This window comes from Anas platyrhynchos, chromosome 11, assembly GCF_047663525.1.
Source record: "Anas platyrhynchos isolate ZD024472 breed Pekin duck chromosome 11, IASCAAS_PekinDuck_T2T, whole genome shotgun sequence".
NCBI classification, from domain to species: Eukaryota; Metazoa; Chordata; class Aves; order Anseriformes; family Anatidae; genus Anas; species Anas platyrhynchos.
The window spans coordinates 25,142,784-25,156,270 of NC_092597.1; the positions used below are offsets into that span (position 1 = coordinate 25,142,784).

Consider the following 13,487-nt stretch of genomic DNA (forward strand, 5'->3'; position numbering starts at 1 on the left):
AAACACACGAGGTGCAAAAAATAATGTTAAGAAAAAATGACTAATGAAGATGAGAAGATTCATCAGAATGAAGGCTGCTAAGATGTGGTGTGGCACTAGATGTTATTTTTATTTCAGCAATCTGGGCCGGCTCCATGTGTACTACAAAGAGAGTAAGTGATGACTTGGAATTCTTAGTGCTAAATGGAACATAGAGCAGATCCTACTCCCTCTTCAGCCTTTATTTTGCTAGAAATTAGGATATGTCTGAAAAATTCTTCAGTGGAAAACTGTTTGAATAGGCTATTATTTCCCAGTCTTTCTTGGAATGCAAGGCCTTACAATACTTTGCACAGGTGGGTGGAATAATTGTATATACTATACTGTTTGGAGGAGGACAGAGTAGGTTAGAGATACCTTCTGTTTCAGTGATAGCCTGCAGCTAGGTTGTCTTGAAGTGACTATAGAATTGCAGCTTCAGAATCTTCAGGTTTTCTAAAAAATCTTTTTTTTTTTTTTTTTCTCCCAGCACCATTTACAGACATCTATCTTGTAAAGGAAGTGACAAATAAACACCTTCAAAAGAACATATAATAGTAGTTTAAATAAGGGACTGAATTTTGGAACTCTTCATTTCCTCAGGGAAGAGCTAATGACTAGGCATTAAGGCTAAGTACTACTTAAAAAAAAAATCTAGCTGAAATTTTGAAACTGAAAAAGTTTCAAAAAAAAAAAAAAGGAAAAAATAGGTATCTCTGTAATGCTGTTTGTAAGGCTGACTAGTAAATATTCAACATTTAAAAAAAAAAAAAAAGACAAGCAACAGGAGAGGCAATAGATCAAACACACAGATACACAAACGCTAACAAACTGCAGTTAATGAAGACAGTAACAAAGACCAGAGATCTTAAATTGGTGGAGCCATTATAAGGAACTGTTGAAATATAACTCTGAAGCGGTTTATGCAGAATCTGCAATTATGTGAAATACTCTTTTCTCTAAGACCTATTCTGATAAGAAAAATGAAACAGTAAGTGTAAGATTTTTTTTTTTGAGGAAGCATTGGTGGACTGTAAAAACAATTATAGGATTTTTAGGGAAAAAAGAACAAAAACAGTTCTGCACTCCATAGTTTATATGTAAACATTGTTTGTAGTGCATTATTGTAACTGCAAAGTGGTCACATGTACAGTAATGCAAAAAAAAAAAAGAACTAACTGCTTAATATAAACCCTTTGTTTCAATCAGGAGACGATGTGTGCTATAGTCTTCCAAAATCTTTGGCATCATTTATTAATAATCCATTGCTTGTGTTAATTTTTTGTCTCTTTTTAACATGACTTAATCGGAAAATTTGTTTTCCTTCAGGATCATTACTTGCATTCTTGCTAAAACCAGGTTAACTGAATCAAAGCATAGGCCTCTTTAGCCCAGTGTCCTACATGTATGTATGTTATTGGTCAGCTGAGAATACTGAGGGATAGGGAACACAAATTAGGCACGCTTGGAAAGGGATTGCTGCTTAATCAGTGACATGATCTTCCTGAGCTTTCATTTAGGTTCACGCATTTAGTTGTCTTTGATCAACATTTGTGAATTTATGTAGTTCCTTTTTGAGTCTATTGTTTTGATCTTCGGAATTACATTTCCTTCTGTTCGGTTTTAAACTGCATTCTTACGGTTAAATTTGTGACTACCTATTCTGTGGTATTTTTTTTGTTTTTTTTTTTGAGAAAATAAAATTCTCACTTTCTGGATGGGGTGGGATAACTGTCACGGCTGATTTTTATCTGGCTGCAGTGTATCTATCCCCTGGGGCTTGCAGGGCAGTGCTGCGTGTGTAAGGCTTGGAAGTTTTGGGCCTGGTGGCTGTGGAGTGCTGGCTGGCTCGACCTAGGCTGCATCCCATGTAACAGGGCTGGCAGGCCAGGGATTAGCTGAGTGTTGCCAGCAGGGCTGACAGGAAATCTCAGGGTGCTGCAAGTGGGACAAAGTCTGGTCCCCTGTGAGGGGGACCCCGAGGCAGGCAGGGTGGCGCCCGCGGGAGTACAGTGCTCTGCGAGTGGGCGGACCGAAGTCCCAGCAGGACTGGGCCGCGCCGGTCGCTGAGTCCGGCTGAAACCACAGGGCTGGCAGGAGGGGCGAGCGGGCGGCCGAGACGGGGCAGGCTCTCACCCCGGCCACGGCAGCGGATGAGGCTGCCGGAGGCGGCCGGGGCGGGGAGAGAGGGAGCGAGCGCGGTGCGGCGGCTCCGCCCCCGCCACACCCGGTGCGACAGGAAGAGGAACGGCCGCGCCCTGGTCCCGGCCGGCCCTGGTCCAGCGCAGCGCCATGGCGGCGGAGGAGGTGGACGGGCTGGCCATATCCCGGCCGCATTATGGCTGTGAGTACCGGGGCTCCCAGGCTCGGGTCCGGGAATCGGCGGGGCCGCCAAGTAACATCCTACCCGGCGACGCCCAGCCCGGCTTGCGCAGCCCGTGCCTTCCCGGGGACCGGTGCTGAGAGCGGAGGCTGCGGCGCCGCAGGCGCGGGGAGAGCGTGGGGTCTCGGTTCTGCTGCTGGCCGGCGGGCCCCACCGGCGGGGTGCGAGGGCCCCTGGGCGCGGCCCGCCGCGCCTCCCACGGGGCGGGCGCCGAGGGTCTCGCCGCCGTCTCTTCCCCGGGCGCTACAGAGCGCTGGGAGAAGGTGCTGGGCGCGCGGCGCTGGGGCGGTCTCCTGCCGTCGGGGAGCTGGGGGTGCCCGCGCCTCCCGCGGGCGAGCCCCGCGCCTCGCCCAAGATGTCCGCCGCGGGGAGGGGAGCACGGCAGGGCGGGGGCGCCTCTGGTGGGACGGGACGGGACGGGACGGGGCGCGGCGGCGGCGGAGTCTCGGCAGGGAAGGGGCGCGGCGAGCCGCCGCGGTGGCGGACCCTTCCGTCTGCCTTCCTGTTCGTTTCGGTAAAGGTGCCTGACGTACCGTCCGAAACGCGATCGGAAGCGTTTAGGTTGAACGCCTTCACTTCCTTGGAAACGCGCTTACTGTAGAGAGGGAGGCTTTAGCTCAAGGGTTCCAAAATGTACGCTTGCTTGTGCAAGCTGTCACGTCAAGAATGAGTAAAGATGAGGAAGAGGCTGTGAGGCGGATGGGAGATGGCGTAAGCGACGGCCGGTCGGACCGCGCGGTGCCGACTGTGCCGCGGCGAGGCCTGGGGCGGGCAGCAGCAGGTAGAGGCCCGCGAACGGGGCGGGGTGCGCCGCACTCGGTGTATTGTCAGAAGGAAGGACGGAGCTGGGGGAATCGGGGGGAGTGAGAACTTTCCCGTGGTATTAGGTGTTACTCTGTGGCTTGGGGCAGGTTTCTATAGCTTTGGGAGGGGTTGATGGAAGCAGGAAGGTGCTTCTGAGGTACTTCGGACAGGTTTCTGGGAGAAATTGCTTTGCAGTTTCAACCAAGGTCTTGATTGGTCCCAAATGCTATGGTTGCTACCACATCAGTTTTTGTTTGTTTTTATTAAAGCATTTTAGGTGTAAGCTAGTCTTTGATTAATTGTGGTATGAGACACTTCCTATTTGTCAAGTTGATCTTTAAAACCTAAAAAATGTGCTTTTTTTTTTTCCTCATGAGAGTATGGATGAGGTACTTAGCTGTAAGAGTGGAAAGGACAGGCTATATCACGAAGGCTTTGAATGTATAGAATCTGAAAGATTTAGGCATATGCCCGTAGGTAGGTCCTCAGCTTGATCAAAAGATGATATGCAGGTTGTGGATCTGAAAGGTTCACCTCCAGATAAGGGTCATGAGCATTTCCATCTTTTTAGAGATGAAGTATGACAATATAGAAGAGATTATATGACGTGAAAATACGCTGTTAGCCTTCTTTAATCTTTGAGTACTAAAACAGAAGATAGGTGGAGAGATGCATGGTCACTGATGTGCCTTTGAGAAAGAGAAAGGCAAAGCTAGAAGAAAGAAAGAAAAGAGAAGACTTTGCTCAGTGGAAGATGGGGAGAAAGCGGGCTCAGAATCAAATGGGGAAATCAGGCAGAGGGAAGACATCAAACTTACGTGATGAGGGAGGAAGGGTAAGGAAACAAGGTCTCTTCTGTTGCTTGCAAAGATCAGGTGTGTTTGGTCCCTCATTTTTCTGAATGAAATAAAACGTGTGGTGAGTTCCTGGGGGAAGGGTTGGATATGATTTTTTTGTGTGCCTGTCTGGCTGCATTCAGTCTTCAACCACCTGACAATGTGTTTTTGACTATTTGCAGCTGTCTTGGATAATGAGAGATTAACAGCAGAGGAAATGGATGAAAGACGACGCCAGAATGTAGCGTATGAGTACCTTTGTCATCTGGAGGAAGCAAAGAGGTAAGAAGAAGAAGGACTGAAATTGCTGGTGATTTAAAAATAAATAAATAAATGGATATTTGGTGAGGGGAATGATTACTACTGAACTTATTTTTTTCTGACTTTTTGCTTAATATGTTGAAAAAAATGTTGAACTTATTCCTGGCGTCCAGCATGTATGTAGCTTTTATGTCATCTTCATGTTTAGTAAGCGTGAAAGTATGCTGTGTTACTTCATACAAAATGAAAGTATGATCAGAAGATAGTAGATGCTATGTATTTGCTATTAAAGGAATAAAAAAACCCCACAAAACTAATACTAAAAACAAATCTGTGAAGTCTTATTGTTAATATTCTCAAAATCTTTCTTGCAAACATTCAATCCTATATGCTGTATGTGGAGAATAGGAATGAGACAGACCAGTTTGCCTATTCCTTTCCTTTCCTGACAGATGTCTTTTCATGCCTTTGTATAAATTGATTTTTTTTACTTGAATTTTTAATGACTATTGAAACTGAGATTGCGACTAAAGGCAAGTTTTAAAGAACAAGATTGAAGAAAAAGAGGTGAGGTAATGTTACTGTTAGTGACTCCTACAAGACTTAAAAATAATGCTCGTGTTTCAGTTTGCATTTTGTAGTTAGTCAAGAAACGAATTGTGAACATAGTTTCTTTGTTCTCACAAAGACCTAGGCAATCTAGCTAGTATGACACAGAAAGTAACTTCTGTTGCAGCAGAAAAGTAAGGAACGTGAAAAAATGTGTTCTAACTAGAATTTGCTCAATAGTTCTGTCTGTCATTTGAAAGATGGTACAGGTTAAGAGCCAGAAAACTTTCTCTTCCTCTGACTGGTGATATATTTTGGAGCATCTGTATAAGTCTCCCCCAGCAAGACAGATGTGTTCCACTGCAGTGTTTTATAGAATGGAGCAGTTCAGTTGGAAGGGACCTACAAAGATCACCAAGTCCGACTGTCTGACCTCTTCAGGGCTAACAAAAAGTTAAAGTGTACTATTGAGGGCATTGTCTTGAATGCTTTTTGGACGCTGACGGACATGGGGGGGACGTGAGTCACCTCTCTAGGAAGCCTGTTTCAGTGTGTGACCACCCTCGTGGTAAAGAAATTTGTTCCTAATGCCCAGTCTGAACCTCCTGTGGTGTGACTTTCTGCTGTTCCTACATGTCCTGTCATGGGTTATTGGGGAGCGGAGACCAGCACCTCCTTTGGTGCTTCCCATCTTCAGGAAGCTGCAAGGAGCAATGAGGTCCTCTTCTCCAGACTAGATGGCCCAAGCATCCTCAGCCAGTCCTTGTAGGACATGCCTTCCAGCTCTTTTACCAGCCTTCTTGCCCTCCTCTGGTTGCTTTCATGGACCTTAACATCCCTTTTATATTTTGGAGCCCAGAACTGCACACAGTAGTCAATATGAGCCCGCACCGGTGCTAAATACAGCAGGAAAGGAAGTCATGTTTCTTGACTGGCTGACTATGCTGTTCAATGCACCGCGAAATGTAGTTTGCCCTTTTGGCTGTCAGGGCACACTGTGGCTCATGTTTATAGGAGAGAAAACAGATCTTGTACAAGATCAGTGCTGGCAGAGTATAAAGGAGGACTCATTTTCAGTACTTCATTTCCGGATTTTAATAGTTCATGCTGCTGTAAAATACTTTTGAAGGGGCTAGGAGGACTCCATTTATACTATAGTCTTTCAGGTGCTTCATAGCAATTGTCACTACTGCACATCTACAGAGGTTGCTTAGGTACTAGCAGATAATAATTTTCTCTCCATGCAGACTAGGATGATGTGGGACTAGTGAGAAAGATAGAAATGTATCTCAAAATCACCCTGTCCCTCTGAATAAAAAATCTTTAGGATCGAATGCTGAGCTACAGGGAGAGATGAATGCCATTATAAGTCACCATGTATGCTTGAATGAGCCCCAGAAAAACCACTTAGACGTTGGCTTCAGAGTGGATGCTTTCTGAGATGCTTGTATTCTATTCAATTCTTTGTCCAGACTTGACAAGAAAGTTAGGCAAAAATGCCTAATACAGGCCACAGCTTTAATATTATCATTAAGCTGATGCTTATTTGTGGAGACTTACTTAGCCTTTGGATAAATAATCTTTAACTAAAGTTTCTTGGCTGTCGTGCGTCTGCTTCCAGCTATTGCCTCAGCATTGACAAGGCTGAGTGGTTAAGCATTTGTTTTTGCTGCACCTTGTCAGGAATTATGTTTTTCCTGTTTTGGCCTAGTTGTTGACATTATCTTTTTTGAAGAAGGGAGCGACAGATGTGTCATTCAAAACACAAGAAGCGGTAATACAGTCTCCCACTTGGGCAGTCAGAGCACTTACTTTGCTTAATGGCCTACAGGCTGTCTATACACATGCGAGGGAATTCCTGTCTCCTATAGCTGAAGCCATACCACTTTGCATAAGAGTTAAAGATTGCATGACCAGAAGGAAAGAATCAGGAGTCCTTTGTTTAGTGATTAAAATACAGAGGTGAGAGCAGACAGGCTTGAGTTCATGCTCTATTTCCAAGAATGTTTTTCATTACTGAGCAGTCTTTATAAATTGTCTTTTTTGTTATGTTTTTTGGTTTTTGTTATGAATTACTGCTAGTATAGCCAAAAAGAGGGCTTTGGGCTGCATTGCTGGAAAAGAGTTTTAACTTAAACAAACAAACAAAAAAACAACACCTTGAATTCAAACAGTTTATTATATTTTAAATTTATGTAATTGTCCTGAGATTTTCTGTATTTACTTCTTTGCGGGTAGTGTAACTGAGATGTAATGTGTGAATTAGGCACTGCAGCATTTTGCTTGTGCTGCTAATGACAGTGTCTCAGCTTTAGGTATGGATTGGAGAGTTTCTCATCTTTTTTCATAGTGAGAGATTTTCATATGAAGCTATATCTGTGAGGAGACAAGGAGGACTTAATAGTGGAGCAAGGTATCTAGTGCACATCACGCTCTCAGAAGCAGAAGAGGTGAATTTTCTAACATCAACGTCTGTTCAGACAGTGGGAGATGATTGAAGAACAAATCTTATCCCTACCTCACCTCCCCATCATATTACAATATAATATCCCATTCAGACCGTGTAGTTTATATTCATTTTTTATAGAACATAAAGGCGCCTAAAGGGCAACTAAAATGATATGAATATCATGTTGATGGGTTAATGTGGGCCCACTTCTCCAGGCTGTCCAGACCCCTTTGGATGGCATCTCTTCTTTCTGTCGTATAATGTCACAATCCTTGATAATACTGTGCTGGGGGAGAGAATAAGTCAGTAGGTGAGAGACTGATGCCTTTTTTTTTTTTTTTCTTTTTTTCCCCCAATCATTGCTAGTGGAACAATGCCTTATTTCAAAATTTGAAGATAACGTTATTTGAGAGACTGGCTGCCTGACAATACCTGTTGTTTAGGTATTTACTGTTGTGTCTTCCGAAGGAACGCCTGGTTCTAAAGTGCAAATAATGGTACTAGTTGCCTGTAGATACTCAAGGATCTTGTCTTGGAGGGGAGTATGCATTTAATACTAGTTATGCTGACTGACTAGAAAGGTGAATGTATTTAATTTGGACAAGCTTCAGTAAAATTGGAAGGCCTACATTACCCATGAGGTTGTGTGATGAGATTGGAGGGTTAACTGGCTTAAAGATGATCGTTTCTGTGCTAGGGTGATGGAGGAAGCAGAGTGGGAATTCTATAGACTGTAATGCCTCTAGTGGTTTCACCCTGATGGGCAGCACCTCTCTCTCATTGCCCCTCTTCAAAGGAGCAGGGTGAGACTAATATTAAATGCTTATTAATAACAGACTAGAACAGTGAGAAACCAAAAGCAAATGAAAAACACCTCCTCCCCCCCCCCCCCCCCCCCCCCCCCATTTTCTGCCACCCTCTGAGCAGTGCAGGGGAATTAAGGCTGTGGTCGGTCTCTAACACTTCCTCTTCTGTTCTAGCGTAGTCTCATTCTCATCTCTTTGCTTCAGCATGGGGTGCCTTCTGTGGGATGCAGTTATTCTCAAACTTATCCTGCGTGGGCTTCGCACATGCTGAAGTTCTTCAGGAAGTGCTCCAATATGGGTCTATACCACGGGGTCCCTCCTTCAGGAGCATACTGCTCCAGTATGGGTTGTCGTGTCCACCACCCCCACTGGGTGGTAGCTCCTGCCAGATCGCCTGTTCCTATACCGCCACCTCCACAGGCTCCAGTGTGGAGATTTGCTCTGCTGTGGTATGCCATGGGCTGCAGGGGAGTTGAGTTAAAGGATGATTATCAGAGTCCAACATTTGCCTGTTTCAGATCCCTGCTAAGAAACAGCTTCACGATCCCTGCTTCGTGAAACAGCTTCACAAAGTTGAATGTATTTAATAAGGCAACAGATATAACAGATTTGCAATTGCTGTTGATAAATACACTTACCGCTGTAGTGCTAATATATGATAATAGTGCTAGCAAAATGCTATCCCTGATATTCCTCACCAAAGGGTGGAGGTGCAGAGGTTACCAAGAAGTTGTTCCTGTCTTGGTGGAAGAGAAAGTCACAGCCTCTTCTAGGTTTCCAATTCCTTTCCCTCTGCCCCAGCTTTTCCTTTTTCTTCTCTCTAACTTCATCTTCTCTCTTTTTTTAATCCGTTTACACTAACTCCTAATGTTCTTTTATATCCTGACCTTATCTGTTCCCTCCCTGTGGTGATGTTTAGCACGATTTGGGTGAAGAGTTGAGTACTGTAGTCATATCTGTTTAGCATGTGCTTCTTTAAGCTCATTAGCATGTTCAGGGGTGTGAACTTTAATATTCATTTTACACATCAAATCAAAAGGTTTCACTAGGGTGCTAGGGCCCTCAAGATTCTGTTCTGCTGCCAAAATAGGGCTGTCTCACTGATATTAGACTCCTTCCTCAGCAGCCTCTCGTATGAAGCTTGCGGACCTCCATCCACAAAGTTTGTATAAGAGAGAAAAACTGCTTAATTCCCCTTCACTTAAGGCTGGTGCTTATCTGAACAAGTCTGACCTCCACAAGGGGGATAGCCTGCTCCATCATGGACCTCTCTGCAAGCTGCAGGGGAACTTTTCTCTTTTCAGTGGTCCCCAACAACAGGACAAGAGGCAACAGGCATAAACTGAAACAGAGGAAGTTCCAACTGAATATGAGAAAGCACTTATTTACTGTGAGGGTGACAACACTGGAACAGGTTGCCCAGAGGGGCTGTGCAGTCTACTTCTCTGGAGATATTCAAAACCCGTCTGGATATGATCCTGCGCAACGTGCTCTAGGCGATCCTGCTTGGCAGGTGGGTCAAACTGGATGATCTGTAGAGATCCCTTCCAACCTCAACCATTCTGTGATTCTGCCTTGGTGCCTGGCACACCTTCTCCCCTCCTTCAGTGTCCTTGGTGTCTGTGGAATTGTTTTTCTCTGCATTTACTCACAGCAGGCCCCTTTTGGAGCTGTCTGGAACTGGCTCTTATCTAATGTGGGGCAGCTTCTAGACTCTCCTCAGAGAGACCACCCGTGCAGCTCCCCTGCTACCTAAACTTTGCAACATAAGCCTAATACAGCAACTGAATAAATGCTGTTAAGCTACAGTCAAACAAGCAAAAAACAAAAACAAAACTCAAGGTTTCTGTGGAAACCTTATTGATGGCATAGTGTTCTAATGTCTAAAGGGAATAAACACTGCTGCCTATCAACCACGTTTATTTTTTTCAATGAGACTTGAAAAATGCTTGCCTTTCACTTATTTTTGTCTTTTTTAAGGATGATAGGTATTAGTTTTAACATGAGCATAAAAAGTTTTAAATATAAACGCTTTTGCATAATGCTTTTCAAACATTCTGTCCACAGGTCTAGCATAGGGTTAAACTATGCTGCAAGAAGGGGGAGCATTATTATATGTAAATTGCCCTGGTTTTGTAGTTACATTAACACCCACTTAGGAACTTGTTGAAACAGGCATTAGAACATGGAGACAGTTTATGTTCTCATTAGGCGTTATTTGTCTTCATGGAGGTGCTTAAGCAGAACTTGCTGCAACTGTGTTCTTCGGTAAGGTGTTAAGTTAGGTGATTGTATGGTCCCTCTTTCGTTTTAGGTCTTCCTACCTTTGAGCAAGGTGAGTGTTCCCCCCACTCCCGAGGTTATTCAGAAGAGAATTGTGAGCTTTATTATTAGCATTTGGACTCTTCCAGGGTTCAAGTGACGAAATGTCCTCTCAAGAGTCTTTGGCTCTAATGATCTAAGGTGTGTAAGTGACACTGCAGAATCGCAGAATGGCCGAGATTGGAAGGGACCTCTGAAGATACGTAGTCTGACCCACCTGCCGAGCAGGATCACCTAGAGCACGTTGTGCAGGATGGCATCCAGGTGGGTTTTGAATATCTCCAGAGAAGGAGACTGCACTACCTCTCTGGGCAACCTGTTCTAGTGCTGTCACACTCACAATAAAGAAAATTCTTGTCCCACTCACAAGGAAGGGAAAAGATGGTTGCTTGAGCTGGTTGTAGGGAGATTGGACTAGATAATCTCAAGAAGACCCTTCCAACTTCAGAGACTCTGAAAGTTGAGTAGCACAGGAAATGCAGCTGTGTGTTGTGGGATAGGGGAAGAGCGTAATTTAAATGATAGTAATGAGCTTGCTTTACAATATCTTTTGGATAACAGGCCAGAATTTTTAAACTTACGTCATGTCTTTTCTATTACTCATTCAGTTGCTTTGCACATTTTCTAGAACTTGAAGAAGAATAAAGTTTCTGAGAAGAAAGCAGCAAAAAGCAGGAATTTAGTAGTTGCAAAAAATTAGTTTCCTTTTTTAGCTCACGTATGGAAGCTGGCCAGGTATTCCCAGAAATCTTTTCTTCCTTGTAATGCTATTCCTTGATGCTTTTTCCAGTCTCCATATACTGGTTGCAGTTGGAAGCCCCACCTTTTCTCAGACTCAGACTGCCCTCCACAGTGTAATATGTCTCATTTGGGATTTGAGGTGCTCTCCCAGTTTTACTGTTTGATTCCCAATTCTTGATTTGCAGCAGAAGCAGCCTTGAACATTCTGTTCAAGAAGATGTGGTGACTAGTATGCTTTTAATCTTTTTGGTAGTGTTTGAATTCTTAATTTTAAAAAGTACTTGAAGAAATACAGCAGTCTAAGTCTCAAAGTACTGCATTTATTTCACATCAGAAAGGAAAGTATGGTCTTTCACTATCGGAGCCTGTTCAGAAGCTTATAGGAAAGCTTTTGCTTTCCATGCTAGACTAGACTCAAATTAGCAAATTAGCAACCTGCTGTGTGTGTGTGTGTGTGTGTGTGTGTATATATATATATATATACACACACACACACACACACATATATATATATACACTTTTTCCACTTCAAAATTGTTACCATCTAAGTGCACCATATCTGATGTGATAAGTAGAAGGTAGCTGAGACTTTGAGATTATTAATTCTGTTAAATTTGTACTAGAGAGACTGAGCATCCTTTGCGTTGTGAAAGTTTCTCTAATACAGACAGGGTGTTTTGGTTTTTGTCTTTTCTCATGTGTAGTCTCTGTCTATGACTTGTATGTGTCCCGAGTTGATGCCTTCTGCACTCATATCCCTTTACTACATAAAATTTGTAAGCTGTTCATATTGAATACCAAACCAATGTCAAAACTTGTTGAACTGTTTGTCTTTCTGCAATTTGTATTTTCGTACTTGTACTCGGTTTCTTACTCCCTTAACATGACCTTTGGGTTGTATTTGTTTTCCAGTTAGTCATATAAGTCAGTCCTCCGACTTCAAGTAATTTTTTTTTTTTTAGGAAAGTAAGTAAAACTGACAAGAAGTGTAAGAGACTTGAGGCTTGGAAATGTTGTTGTATTTATGTATCTTTCCAAAAACTTCTGTGTGCTTCTCCAGAACATGGAAGGCAACTTCTGTATTTCTAGAGTATCTTCTCTTTTGGAATGGAGGAAAAAGGTGTTTCCCTTTCTGGATGTGGTGTTGCAATGTCCTGTTTCAAGGGACTTTTCAAGCAGTGCTCGAGTCTAGTCATTTTTGTGTAATTTGTCACAACTACTCCAACCAGCTACTTGTTTCCTGATTGAAAGTTCTTCCATGCGGAGTTTTTATAATCTGAATGTTCAGAGCAGAGACAACAACTGCCATGGTGTACATTTTCTAAAGTTTTTTTTAATGGTTTATTAAGAAACTTAAGTTTGGGAACGTGAGAAAGACTAGAAGTGGGTGAGGAGGCTGGAGAATGAGAAGTTGACAGAAGCTGGAAGATTCTGGTGTGTTGTCCATTTCTTGCTGAGAACCACTCCCTTGAACTATTGCTGTTATGGGAGGGCTGCCAGCAGGAACATAAAACTGTTTTCTTGCTGTTGTTTTGTGAGTGCTAGTTCCTGAGAAATGTGGTTTCCCTTCCCTTCCCCATCCTTCCATGCTCTGCTGAAATTGTCGCTTTTGGAGACATCTCATTGTTGTCCTGATTTTATGATTAGTTAGTGTGGCAAGCTCGTTGAAAAGCTTCTTGGCACTTTTTATTGCTTGCGTTAGCTTTTCAGAGGTGTCACCTCAGTTGTTTGGAGCTGTAGATGCATCAACTGTGAAGAAAAGGCTTTCCTGGGCAGAGAGGAAGAACCTTAAAATTATGTAGTTGTTTTCATTCAGATGGAAGAATCAGCAGAACTAAGATTTGGGGACAGTAACAGTGGCTTATTCTAGGTACTTAATGATGAGCAGCTGTGAAAATTTCATAAGTTTCCTTTTGAATAAGGTTTTCACAGTGTGTGCCCACTGGAGAGAAATGCAGATACTTAAAATAATGTGAATAACCAAAGCAACAACAGTAAAATCAAGCTGTTTATAAAACCTATATTGAATCATGAGAATCCTTTCTATAATGAGTCCGTCAGAATAGCTCTCTGCTGAAGAATCCACAAATTGGAAAAAAAACAAAAACGTCTGGGACTAGATCTTGAAGGAAGAAAAAACCCAAACTCAAACAGAAGTGCAGGAGGTATGAATTAAGAATGTGGGGACTTAATGCTGCATTTACTCTATGGTTATTTTCTAGATGCTCTTCGGTGTAGGCAACAGAATTCACAGATGATGTTTACTTATCCTCAGATGTTTTTTTCTATTTGACTTGTACCTTTTAATCAAACACAGA

The 13,487-nt window shown here is 43.2% G+C and overlaps 1 protein-coding gene across 3 annotated transcripts in view; it reads left to right on the forward strand.

Annotated features, from left to right (window-relative positions):
• Nucleotides 1-13,487, forward strand: part of IQGAP1 (IQ motif containing GTPase activating protein 1) — a 60,283-nt gene that overhangs the window by 519 nt on the left and 46,277 nt on the right. Inside the window, exons 1-2 of one of the 3 annotated variants that reach the window (XM_038185112.2) lie at nucleotides 2,197-2,362; nucleotides 4,224-4,323. In XM_038185112.2, the coding sequence (XP_038041040.1) occupies nucleotides 2,311-2,362; nucleotides 4,224-4,323 (152 nt within the window). In that variant the 5' untranslated portion in view covers nucleotides 2,197-2,310. Of the gene's footprint in view, nucleotides 1-2,196; nucleotides 2,363-3,038; nucleotides 3,183-4,223; nucleotides 4,324-13,487 lie in introns of those variants that run through there. The other 2 variants (XM_038185111.2, XM_038185113.2) reach the window with 2 other exon arrangements.